Genomic DNA, 13,947 nt, shown 5'->3' with positions numbered 1-13,947 from the left:
ATTTTTAGTATTGGTTTATTTAGTACTCTATAAACTGATATAGTATAACCCATAAATAAGCTTTTAGAAATTTTTGCTACAATGAAAGTTTGTGAAACTTTGTTGTTTGTTGATATGCCAATTATAGTGACACCAAAAAAGCTTATTAAAAAAATCTCCATTTGTGTTACTATTAGCCAGTTACTTTTCATAATCATAAGAAAATAATGAGATACATAATTAATAAACTAAAAGGCTTTTACTTTAAAGGTATATGATGTTTACATCTTTTTTTAAAATGGTGGGTTTATGAGACATATGGAAGTTTGAATAGTTTAAGGAATCACCAAAAGTCAGATTTAAGGGAAAAAAAAATAAAAAATAAAGAAAAGAAAAAAGAAAAAAAGGAGGCTGGTGTACGTTTTCCCTGGGTGATTGTTTACCCGCTCGACTCTCCTACCCCATTTTGCGTTTTCAACTTGACTCCTATTCAACGATTATTTCTCTATAAATACCATTAATATCTCTTTCTTACTCACATACAGAAAGATGGCGATTAGCGATGACGAAGTTGCTATGGCGACAGTGGCACCATTGGCACCAGTCACATTTCAACGACCTGTTCGGAGTGACCTTGAAGAATTCTTTCCTAAGCCCTGTAAGTTATTATACCTTCATGATTGATGAATTAATGTTTCTTTATCTCAACTGATTAGTTAATTATGTTTTTTTCAAAAGACATGGCTAGAGCTATGGCTGCACCAGACACGGAGCATCCAGATGGCACACCAGATCACAAAGCTGGTGGTATGAGTGTCCTCCAGCAACATGTCGCTTTCTTTGATCAAAACGACGATGGCATTGTTTATCCTTGGGAGACTTACACCGGTAAACACCAAATAAAACCAACTTCCCGAATGTTTGATATGAATATTATATATATAACGATGCTCTAAAGTCTAAACTCTTTCAGGGCTTCGAGATATTGGGTTGAATGTACTCTTCGCTGCAATCGTGGGATTAGCTTTCAATGTAGTATTTAGTTACCCTACCCGCAGAGTAAGTTGATGTTTAGTCTATATGCTTTCAATCCTGTTATCAACTACATGCAAAGTGAGGCTCATGTACTCTACTTATTCTGATTGTTGTTGTTTGGCTGCAGGGTTCCCTTCCCAATTTGCTGCTTCCAGTTTACATAGAAAACGTACACAAAGGCAAGCATCCAAGTGATTCTGGAACATATGATACTGAAGGAAGGTGTGTAGTACTCTCAAAAAAAATAAAATAATACTGACCCCAATTTAGAAGGCAATATATATAACATAATAATAAGTTTTTTTTTAGGTATCTTCCTGTTAACTTCGAGAATATGTTTAGCAAATATGGAAAAACATCCCCAGATAAGCTAACATTGAAAGAGCTATGGAATATGACACAAGGAAATCGTACTTCATTCGACCTTCTGGGATGGTTTGTGCTTAGATCACATTAAACAAAATCATTTTGTGCATTTTAATTAAATCGAGTATGTATTAAATATATGTGTTCGATGTCATCATGTCAAGCAGGATATTAGAAAAGGTGGAATGGGCGCTTGTATACCTTATAGCTAGAGACGACGAAGGTTACCTTTCAAAAGAAGCCATGAGAGGTCTCTTTGATGGTAGTCTCTTCGAGAAACTTGCCAAAGCGAATAAAAAGACGGATTAAAAGCTATCATGTCCTTGTGCCAAACTAAATAAAATTGTACTCGGCTACAAAACCGTTGGTATCATTATATGTATGCAATCTACCTATGTGAAGTGGACAATTCCGTATCTATTCCTTATCTATGTAATTCACTAATTACAAGACACTAGATATTTTATTACATAAGTAAATTATCTTTTCTTTGTTGAATTATTTTAGGAAGATGATCAAATAATTTAATTAATAAACGAAAGAAAGATTATTTAATATATTAACGAAAAAAGAAATGATTTGTTAGGCAATTATTGGGAAATCTCCAATAATGTTCAAAAATTTTGTTTCAGTTTACGTTTTAGTCTTAAGTTAATTTTATTTTTTTTACAAAAAAGTCCTAAAAACCGACAAAAATTTGCATTTTGATCTTTTTTGACCGGTTGAAACCGTGCGATAACAAATTAATTTGGGACTATTTCGTAAATTGACCCAAAATATTGTGACTTTTTGGTAAACAAAATATTATGACTTTTATACAAACAAAAACCTTATTATTATTATCATTATTTTATTAAAAATATAAATAAGTATACTATTTTTTTAAATTCATTATTACTAATATTGTTAATAATACATATAAATTCATTTAAATGAAAAAAATATATATATTAAAGACATTTTTTAAGGGTGGAAGTGGAAGGGATGGTGATGCTTTAAACATTGAAATTATGAATGTCTGTTTATATATTCTTATTTTGTATATGACCATTTCATATTTGTTATTATTGTTTCAACTCAGAATCTAACACTTCAAATTTTAAAAGAAATTGTCAATTTGTAACCTAATTTATAAATAGTTTAGATAAAAGGATTTCTCACTTTGTATATAAAATTGTTTAAGATAGAAGAATTTCTTTTCGAATCCAACATATCCACTACAAACATCTACATAGGTAGTCCATATCAAAATTCAAAAGTATTAATTACAATATCTTGTTTAATAAAAAATAATATGATATATTTTGCTTAATCACACTACATCTACTATGTTTACAAAAAAAATCGTAGGAATAAAATAATGAAAAAGGGCAACAAACATGATGGTAATTCAAATACTTACACACAAGACATACACACATAGCACATGCTCACACATTAATACATTTGGTAGCAGATCTAATCATAATCTTGATCTGATCTCACTTGTGGACCCAAACTCAATTCAAGAAACTATATATAAAAAATGTTCGCTTACAAGTTGAGAATGATAAACAAAAAATTAAGAATTTAATGATAATATTTATAGTCCATGACACAAAATCACTATTTATAAACAATTTTAGAAATAGACAATTTCTTTTAAATTGTTAAGTGTTAATATTCAGAATTGAAAACAATAATAACAAATATGAAATGACCATATACAAAGTGAGATTATACAAACACAGATTCATGATGATAATGCTTAAAGCATCACCATCCCCTCCACCTTTACGCTTAAAAAATATCTTTAATTTTCTTGTTTCATCTAAACGTATTTATATGTAATATTAATAATAACGAATTTAAAAAATAGTATACATATTTATATTTCTAATAATAATAATAATAATAATAATAATAAAGTTTTTGTTTGCAGAAAAATCCTAATATTTTTATTGCAGAAAAATATCAATATTTTGGGTCAAATTACGAAATAGTCCCAAATTAATTTGTTACAGGTTCCAACCGGTCAAAAAGGATCAAAATGCAAACTCTTGCCGGTTTTTAGAACTTTTTCGTAAGAAAATAATAATTTATGATTAAAACGTAAACTATGCCAGAATTTTGGAACTTTATTAGAGATTTCCCGACAATTATTAACTGGAAAAAATCGATATTAGTGAGAGATAGTCGATTATTATTCAAAGAATAAGATATTGTTATGGAAACCGGCCAACTGATGTCGGATTGATATACGGTTGGTTGCTCTACAGTTTTACTATCTTTTATTTTTTATTTGTCGATTCATTGTTATGTCATTTTTGTAATACCTTTCTTTCACCTTATGAAATACTCACCTCTCATTTCTTTAAATCCTTTCAATTTCCTCACTTTTCTTAATATCCAAATATATAAAAACTAGTTTATAATCCGTGGGAACTACGGTTTCAAAATTAATTAAACTTTCGTACTAAAAACTCAAAATTATTAATCAATTATTTTAAATAAATTATTAATTAAGATATATTTTTTAGTTATCTAAAATTATAATCGTTGATTTAAATAAATACGTGACCTTATAATTTGTATTAATTTTATTTTAATTTTTATTCTAATGTTATTAATTAGTGTAATTAGAGTGAAAAATTTGAAATTTGAAATTTGAAATGGAAAATCAATAGGTTGACAACTAGAAACATTAATTAGGAGGCCTAATAGGATGACACGTGACAAAAGGAGAATAAACATATTCTTTTGTTAGAATAGGAAGATAATATATCAACATTATACTCTATTTATAAATAATTAAAAACAACGAATTTTGATATAATTTTCCTATTTTTTTAATATGTATATAATTTAATAAAAAAATTAAACAAATTTAAAAAAAAAAAAAATCAAAAGGAAGTAGGATGTGGAGAAATTGAGTCACACGAGAGATCACTACACCACCACACACCAAGTGGTGTGGTGGTCACCACACCACTGCGATGATACATTACCTCACTATGGTGTCAGATAGAAGTACTCCTACCAACCTAAAGGTGGACATTGTGGCAAGCGGATTGAAGGAGGGAGGCGGCAGTACTGCCAATGTGGCAACTTCGAGCAAGAAATGGTACCGTTCGAATGGTGTTTTGTAGGTTCTTCAACCCATTAAGAAATGCATCTTCTTTATCTCTCTCTACTCTCTATCTATTCTTTCTTTCTTTTTCTTTTTATTCACACACACACACACCCACACACACACACACACATATATATATATATATATATATATATATATATATATATATATATATATATATATATTTGAATTAAAAATATGTTATGTTTTATTTTATTTTTAGTTTTATAATTCAATTATAATAATAATATTGATGTGGTAAGTGTGTTGGGAAATATATCATTTACAAATGTTGTGGTTTTTGAAAGATTTAAGTGAAAGAAAAGAAAAAAGTTAATGTAAAGATGATATAGCAGTGAGTTTAATGGGTTGGAAGGAATCCACTCCTTCTACACTAACAGTTGAATCAATCACCAAGTGAACTCCGATATTTAAAGAATCAATTTTTTATAGAATATAATATAAAAAATTTAAAACTTTGATATAAATTATAAATTTATAATAATAATAATAATAATAATAATAATAATAGTTGAACATAAACTTGAATAGAAACATGTAGAGTAATACGTAACTTTAGGAACATGTGTGAGTCGGTCACACGGTGGGTGATAGGGGCAATAACCTAGGTCCTATCGTTCCAATGGACCCAAAAAATTTCCTAGGTTATGTAATTTTAGTATATAATCATTAGTCTATTTTAAAAAAAAATAAGATAATTGTTTTTTAACAGCCAGTTAGTGGTTAGAAGTTAGTATCACCAAGTTAGTAAAAGTCACTAACGCCCGGACTAGAACTCGGGACCTCAAATCTAAGAGGCAAAGTGTCTACCAAGTAGTCTAGTCCATATTGGGAAGAAAAAATAAGATAAATTACATGAAGTAGAAATGAGCCAAAATGTAACATCCGGGATTTACCAGGTATTAATATTAATTATTTTATTGAGTAATGGGTTATTTTGGTTTGGACCAGGACCGTTAGGCTTCAAGAATTTGGCTGAGAAGGGTTGTACGCTAGGCGTACTATGCCAGGTACGTTGGGCGTACTATGCCAGGTACGCTCAGCGTACTCAAGAGAGCGGGTCGTGGAGGCCATGTGTAATGCTCGTAGATCCGGGCTAGTCAATTTAGAGATAATAGGGGTCGAAAACGACTTTTCGACAAAAGATTATTTAGAATAAATAATCTTAACCAAGTTGTAGAATATGTCTCAAGGGTTCCGTACATATAAAGAACGTCGAAATCCGAGTTATAACGGAGAAGTTATGGCCCGTCGAAGTTTTACGGCAAAACCGGCATGGCACCGGGAGACGTAAATAGTGAATTTATGATAGAAGACTTTTTGGCCTTAGTGATCTAAACAAAAGTTGTAGTATACGTTAAACCGAGAGCGTGCATAAAAAGAATGCCCAAATCTGACTTCGTATGAGGAAATTATGAATTTTCTAATATTTTGCAAAGCAGTGCACGGCCCGAAATTCGAATTTTAGATCGAGCAGTTTTTAGCCTACGCAACCTAAATGAGATTTGAATATCTCATTAATAGGAAGTCAAAGATAAAAAGAAAGACGAAAACGGAGTCCGTATGAAGGAGTTATGAATTCTTTGCGGTCATTTAACAGTCTAATCTCCTCCTACTGTTAAATTTAAGATTGGTCGAGAATTAGCCGACGGAGTCTAAATAAAAGTTGTAGATATTGTTTTTACCTACGCGTGGATATAAAGAAAGTCAAAAACGAAGCTCGTATGCGAAAGTTACGGGGTTTAGAAGTCGGCAGGGTGCTGTGCGAAATCGGGTGACGTGGCTGAATATGGGACAAGGCTTTCTCCCCAAGGCAAGCCACCAGGTGGTGACACCTGGCCATGGACTCGACGAGCAGTACCTCTTAATCGAAGACTAGAGCAGGATTCCAGCCTATAAATAGAGGTGCCAGGTTCCCTCATTCTTCACACCATCCCAACTTCACTTTCTCTCTCTATACTCTCTCTCTAGCCTCCCTTAAGCCCCCTAAAGTCTAGGTAAACCCCCCTAGCACCCGAAGGAAGCCCCAAGGCTCCCGGAGTCCCGAGAAAAGAGCCTTTCGGCTCGGGAACGCTGCTCCAATGAAGCCCGGTTTTGCGAAAAACCCGCTGTAAGTGAGCTACGTCTACCCTATCGTTAGTATATCTTATGTTTCGATATAGTAATGTTATTAGGACCTTATAGTAAGTATTTGGGCTATTATTATGAGTTATATAAGTTTCGTTATAATATCTTTTTAACCACCCGCGGTACGGGGAATCTGGTTTAAAGGGTCGCATAGGGTTGTTGGATTTCGGAAGTGCTATATGCCAAAATGGTCCTGCCCTCCGGTGTTTTATGTCTGGCCCCTGTCTGTATATAGTGGTTGAGAAATATTGTTTCATTCTTATATAATAATAATAATAGCAAGACTGTTAATTAGTCTCGGTGAATATTAGACTAAACTCTAGTGGTAATGATACTAGGTTTTGTCAAAGGAAAATTGTGTTAAGAGTAACGAAGTGCTGTCCGAGTGCCGAGTCACCACCTTTTCAAGTGAGTGCATAGTTACTTTTGTCTTACACATAGATATGAAGTATTTAATATAAATTACATGCTATGTGTGCATATTGTCTGTATACTTGCCGTCTATGCTGGGTGAAAGATTTTTATACATGTTTTAAATAATTTAAACTGTATATGTATTTTATATCTACAAAATATGTTGGGTAAAACATGGGTAGATGAAATATGAGTTGGATGATGAGGTGAGAGGTGAAATAGGCCATGAGGTGAGGGTGAGAGGTGGACTATGTGAGAAGCCTTTAACCAAATGTTAGCCCCGTCATCTAGCAGAGTATGGATGACAACCACGGACTATTCTAGACAGTCCAGTGGACCACTAGCAGGATCGCAACCTGTAGGTGTTGTGAACGATGTGTTCACCGGTGTACTCTAAAAACCCATTGACATGTATTGCGAGTGGACTCTCAAAAACGATACTGTCAATAAACGAGATAAACCTCGGCGACTATGGAGTTAGCACCTGTTGAGAAAACCCCGGCGACTATGGAGTTAGCGCCTGTTGAGAAAACCTTGGTAACTATGGATTTAGTGTCCGTTGAGAAAACCCTGGCAACGATGGATTTCATGCCGATTCCTTAGGATAATCCTTAAGAATAAATGAACGAGGAATAACTGATTTTTAGGGTAGATCCTTAAGAGTAAAGAAGATAATGGGGATGGGTAATTGGGTTGATTGTTTGATGTTTAAACATAATAACTATATTATTGTGGGTTGAAAACCCTATGTACTCACCAAGTTTCCCAACCTGACCCACTCAGTTTATTTGTATCACAGATGTCTATATGAAGTTACATTACACTGAGAGATTAAAGAGATGTAGATCACTAGTGTAAATGAATGTAAGTTCTGTTTATGCTTATGTTTCTGTATTGACAATGACATCCCAAATGTTTTAAAATGAATAAAAAATACATTTCTTCGGAAATGCTTTGATAACGTATTTATCATGTTTTACTGGGAACAAATTCCGCAACATTTTTTATCAAAAGAACTACTCTGATTTTTTTATAAAGCATAAACAAAATCGGTCTTTTCTGGCCGTGAAAATAGGGATGTCACACCATGCACGTACGCCCGACATACCAAAGGGTACGCGCAACGTACGCGCGCAGATCCTAAACCCTAAATTTTAGGGTTTGACCCCCCTATTTAAAGGACCTTATGTCCTTAGATCAGCCTCCCTATCACTCTTAGGCAGCCACCTCGAAAACCCTAACCCCTTCTTGTGTATTTTTGCCATTTGAGAGCTTCTTTGTGTGATTTTGGTGTTTTAGAAGAAAAGGAGGTTGAAGAAGAGGCAAGGATTCAAAAAGAGCTTGTAGATTGATAGTTTATTTTATTTACTTCTTCTTATTAGTTTATTTTAGATTATGGATCGTATTGGGTACTTTCTATTTTGCATGAGATGTTTTGCAGGGTTTTGGAGCTCGTTGCGGTTGCGGTTTGACTGGAGATGGACGTTGTGGGCTTTCGAGGCATTATTGGGCTTTACGGATCCATCAAAGGAGATTTGGGCTTAAAAAGCTAAAGACTTGGATGAAGTGGGCTTGTGAAGATGGGTCATGGATTGTTATTTTGGGCTTGGAGCATCCATATTTGAAGTTAGAAGATGATTGGTTAATTTGAATCATGTGGGATATGGAGGGGACCAAGGGAATCTTAGGTAGTGGAATGGTGTAGTGGAGGAAAAATGAGCCAATAGCATTCCATCAATATTTGCGAGGGTGGATTCTCACGTGAGCGGGTACCCGCGCAACTGCCCAGTTTTGGGCATTTTGGCCATTTGGCTTACCATTTACCTTGGGGGTTGGATCTTTCAGGAACAACTTCGATTTTACACCATTGGAGACCAGGAGAGGCGATTTTTGGAGCTTGAGACTCATTTCTTCTCATCTTTCTAAGAAATTGGTAGTTTCTTGATGCAATTAGACTTTTGTGATTGTTATTTTGTTTCCATGAGTGGCTAGTTTATCTTTTTTGGTTAACTTTGGCTAAAACCCTTAGATATTTGTGGGTTTTGAAGGATTCATGTTTGATTGTCAATTATCGTATGTTTATGATTCTAGTTCATATTTCTTATGCTTGTTTGATACTTTGATCATGAGCTTGGTACTTGAATGAGCAATTGTTGGTTTATTTCTTTGGTTTAGCATTGAATCATTGAATTTACTTGGAACAAGGGCTTTATGATGGTAGAAATCATCTCTAGCTTATGGATCATAACTCCTTTATGGATGTGTAAGCATTGGCATCCTCTAGGAATTGGGGATTCCTTCATTCTTAAGGCTAATCAACTTTTTGGGTTTAATTGCTTCAATTTAATCTTTGATTTTGATTAAGAAGGTGTGTTGTGGGCTTCCCCAACCTCCATACTACCTATGAGGAATCTTGGCATATCATGTTTCAGGATTGCTATAACCAATTTGGGATGAATGATAAGCTTCATATTGAATCCTAATGATAAACACATAAATGTTCATTGTGTTGAATTGCCTTGGTTAGCCAATTATCCCCAATATTTGAGCATCTCATCATCTTGCTTAATTGCAAGCTTTTTAGTTATTCAAGTATTTTAGTTTTCAAGCAATCAACCCCCCCCCCTTTAGTTTAATTGTAGTTAGTTACTTTATTTACACTAGTTCTATTGGATTTCATTGGTGATTGAATACAACCATTTCCCCGATGATCGATACCCCTTTTCACCATTATATTACGTTTTATTTGCAAACAAATGGTGTAATTTGCTTGGTGGACTTGACATTCCACCATAGATCCAGGATATTAGCACCATTTTTGACTCATTTGAGGTATCAAGCTTCAAACTTGATCATTGCATGCTTAGATTTGATCTTTGGGTGCTTTATGTCACTTTTGGACTCCATTGTTGAGGCCTCTTGCATCTTCATAGTTCCAGACCATATGAGTTGTCTATTTAGGCTCTTAGAGGCATTTAGAGTCATAAAAATCAGACCTTGGTGGTTTAGCCTCAACCATGCAAGTGTTTGATGGCCATGGAGTTGGTTTAAGGATCCAAAATCATGTTTTGGACCCAACCATGCATGCAAGCTCATAAGGTTCGTGACTTTATGAATTAGGATGGCTTAGAGGACCTGGATCTACATTCTGGACGTGAGGACTTAATGGATTAAGTCATAAATAGAACCCTTAGGAAGCTGGCCAGTACGTTGGGCGTACACCCTGGTACGCTGCGCGTACGTGGTCAACTTCCCGTTTTCGGTCAAGGCCAGCATACGCTGGGCGTACATGCCAGGTGCGTCACGCGTACGCATGCAGAGTGGCTACATTGAGTTTTTGGGCCTTAGAGGACTGGGCCTGGTCTTTTGGGCCCTGTGGTCCACTGTGGAGTATAGTTCTGGGCCTGGGAATTTGGAATTTGAGTATTGGGCCTATTGGGCCATGATGGGCCTTTTGAAATTATTATTTGGGCTAAGGGCTTTTGGAATTGTAATGAGCCCAATTGAGGAATATGGCCCAATTCATAAAATTGGGCCATTAGTGGGCCCTTAGGGAGCCTTTGATGGGCCATGGGTGGACTGGGTATAATAAGTTTGAATTGGGCCTTAGGAATGGTTCAATTTAGGCCAAGGGGGTAAAATGGTCATTTTACCCTAAGCAATATTATAGCTTTTGATGGAGTGTTGTTATGTTTATGATAACCGGGAGTCATCGGAGCAGCTGTTAGAGATTAATTTCCATGAGATTCGACACTCAGCTTTACGAGGTGAGTTACCTTCCAGTAGAAGTGGATCTAAGGCCACAATGCCGACCCACTAGTAGGTGATTATGTAGGAGATAATTGTCTTTGTGATAATTTTCTGGTTGTTGTTATCTGATATGTTATATGTGCTAGGAAGCTCTGTCATACATGTTAGTAGTAGTAGGGGAGGAGAGTCCCCAGTACCGGTTAAAAGACACCGAAAGGGTAGTCAGCACCCATGCATGCCTAGCATTACCTTATGTTATGTTTTTATAGTAGTAGTATGGGGTGAAATAGTCCCCGGGACCGGTTGAGATAAAACGGAAGGGGTAGGTCAGACACCCCGGTATGTCTGACATGGGGTAGGTTGAGCACCCCGGTATGCTCTTCAAGGTAGGTCGGGAACCCATATATGCCTGGCAGGGGTAGGTCGAGCACCCCGGTATGTCTGACAGTATGTGATTGTATGGTATGTGGTATGATGGGGGAACTCACTAAGCTTTATGCTTACGGTTTATAGTTTTTGTTTCAGGTCCTTATTCTTCCAGGGGAAAGGATCTGGCACGGTAGCAGCGCATCACACACACTATTTTACGCATATGACATTCCTGGGATTTTGTACACTGACATTATTATCATGATATGTTTTGACTTTTGATACTCTAGTTATGTTATGATCGAGATTATGATGGTTTTCAGACAAATGGTTTTCATAATATATAACTTAAAATGAAATTTTTGGCCTTGAAATTTGGGATGTTACAAGTTGGTATCAGAGCCTTGGTTTGAGGGATTCGGACACACTCTCGAGTGTGTCTGGACTCAAACTGAGGACTTGGTATGAAAATTTTCAAAACAAAAATCAATTTATAAAAAGAATTTCGAAAAGAATTTGATAAGATAAATGAACTTTGAAAAGAACAAGATGTGTGATGCGTGTAATCGGCCGAGCTCAAGTAAGTTTCCCCAAGATACCCATACATGTTTATTACGATACTTGATTATGAGAATTGCATGCTAGATTAGGACAAAGGATCTAGGAATATGCCTTATGTTCCTGATATATGTGCTTATTGAGATTCATGCTAGAATTGAATAGTCAGTGAAATGATAGCCTGATTAGAATATGCTTGGTTTGAGTACTCAATTCCCGAATGCTACTTGCTTTTTGCTTCTAGGAATTCTAGTTATCTTTGGCTAACTAGTAAACGAATACGTTAAGTTACATATCGCGAGGACTACATAATTTCAGAAGGTTAGATCTAGCCCTATTTCACAGTTCTTGTTTGAGTCCAACCGTTGTAGGGCAGGGCCTCTCATTCGAAGAATTATCCGGTCTTAGTGGTATGTAATGGTATTCGCGAGCTAGTTAGGTAAAGGTAGCATGGACTCCTTATTCAGCTGACGGCGGAGAGTGGTTTGGATAATTATCTTAGGGAGAGCCTAGGATGAGATTAGTGCAGTGAGTAGTAGTAGTGTAAGGGACTTGGTAAAGTCAAGGCAATCCTTGAGGAAAGTACGGATAGATGTGGAAGGTAGTTGGGCCCGTACTACTGAAAGCATAGGATCCGTACTCGAGTCAAGGAGGGCTGAGATTGAACAAGGGAACTTGTAGAATGTGTGAGACCTCTCAGGGTTATGTATGATCCTGATGATTATGTGTTTTGTTTCAGAATGGTGGTGACACGTCACGGAGCAGGAGGATAAGGGTCTGGGTCAGGATCGGGTTCGGGTTCGGGTTCGGGTTCAGGTTCAGGTTCCGAGCCAGTTGACAATGGACTACGCGAGTTCATCACGTCTAAGATCACGAGAGGCATCCTTGAGGCGACCCCGGTGATTTTCGGGTCGATCAAGGAAGGGATCATTGAGTTGATGGAGGATCGTCTCAGGGCATTCAGGAGAGACATGGCACCTAGCCAGTCAGGCACGCGCACACTGTCCTTCAAGGACTTCAGGGGATGTGGTGCACCAGACTTTCACGGGGTGAAGGACCCCATCGTTTCCAGGAGGTGGATTGTAGACATGGAGTCTGCTCGGTTGACTAGCTTCTGCCCTGAGGGGTCGAAGGTTCAGTATGATGCTGGATGTTTGAGGGACAGGGCGAGGGATTGGTGGGAGGCAGTCGGTGATTCATTGGGAGCCCCAGCCATTGAGGCTATGACCTGGTCGGACTTTGTGGCCAGGTTTAGGGCTGAGTTCGTGCCGGTTGTGGAGCTTCAGCAGCTGGCCAGAGAGTTTCTGGATATGAGGCAGACGACTGAGTCGGTGGCGGAGTGTAACGACCCAAATTTTCAAAAGAAATTTTTCATTTTAAAGTAATCAAACATATTTCCATAAATCATGAAATCCCAAAACAATTGTTTTCAAATTCACATTCATTACAACTTTATTTAAAAACATCAGAGCGTCCCATTACAATATCGATGAGGGAGTGCACGTTGCGTCATCAAGCCTTGCCCTTGCCCTTGGGCTCAGATGTACCTGAAACAAATTCACAAACTGTAAGCTAATGCTTAGTGAGTTCCCCAGAGCATACCCCACACAATCCACATAAATCACATATACCATAGTAGCTATAAAGCTACACAAACCACATAAGCCATGCATACAACATATAGGGAAGTCGTGGAAACCTTCCAAGGTCTTACACCAAACGTCACGGGAAACCCCCGCGTGGTCTTGACTAGCCGCCACTGGAACCCCCACGTGGTCTTGGCTAATTGCCGCGGGAACCCCCACGCGGTCTACACAAGTCATGAACACATTATACGAGCTAAACAAATAAGCATACTAAGAATCCATGGAAACCCTCCAAGGACTGATACCAGATGCCATGGGAACCTCCTCATGGTCTTAATATACTGCCATGGGAACCTCCCGGGCTCTTTCGTACAAATGTCCTAGCGACATATCACATAGCCAACTATCAATCCGTATAAACAATAAATGGGTCGGCCTTGGTGCCTTAGACCTATTAGTATGGTGAGAAAACTCACCTCTGTCTGAAGAATCCAAAAGCTGCTCTCCTAACTGTCTGAAACCTCCCGTGCTGAATAATAATATTAACCCATATTAGGACATCACATGATCAAGGAAACCCAAACCCCAAGTCCTTCCATAAAGGCCCAAATATCCTTTCTTTGTTAATGG

General features: G+C 36.8%; 1 protein-coding gene across 1 annotated transcript; it reads left to right on the top strand.

The window, feature by feature from the left end:
- Window positions 1-484: 484 nt before the first annotated feature.
- LOC145106883 (putative peroxygenase 3) lies at window positions 485-1,884 on the top strand. The gene is made up of 6 exons (XM_079043806.1): window positions 485-637; window positions 718-867; window positions 953-1,038; window positions 1,142-1,236; window positions 1,324-1,449; window positions 1,548-1,884. Exons 1-6 carry the CDS (start codon window positions 529-531, stop codon window positions 1,687-1,689), a joined length of 708 nt encoding a protein of 235 aa, XP_078899932.1. The 5' UTR covers window positions 485-528; the 3' UTR covers window positions 1,690-1,884.
- The last annotated feature ends 12,063 nt before the right edge of the window (window positions 1,885-13,947 follow it).

This window comes from Lactuca virosa, chromosome 1 (genome assembly GCF_052849685.1).
Source record: "Lactuca virosa cultivar CGN04683 chromosome 1, Lactuca_virosa_CGN04683_v6, whole genome shotgun sequence".
NCBI lineage: Eukaryota > Viridiplantae > Streptophyta > Magnoliopsida > Asterales > Asteraceae > Lactuca > Lactuca virosa.
Note: the sequence above shows the minus strand (reverse complement) of the source record. Positions and strands in the feature narration are given on the sequence as shown.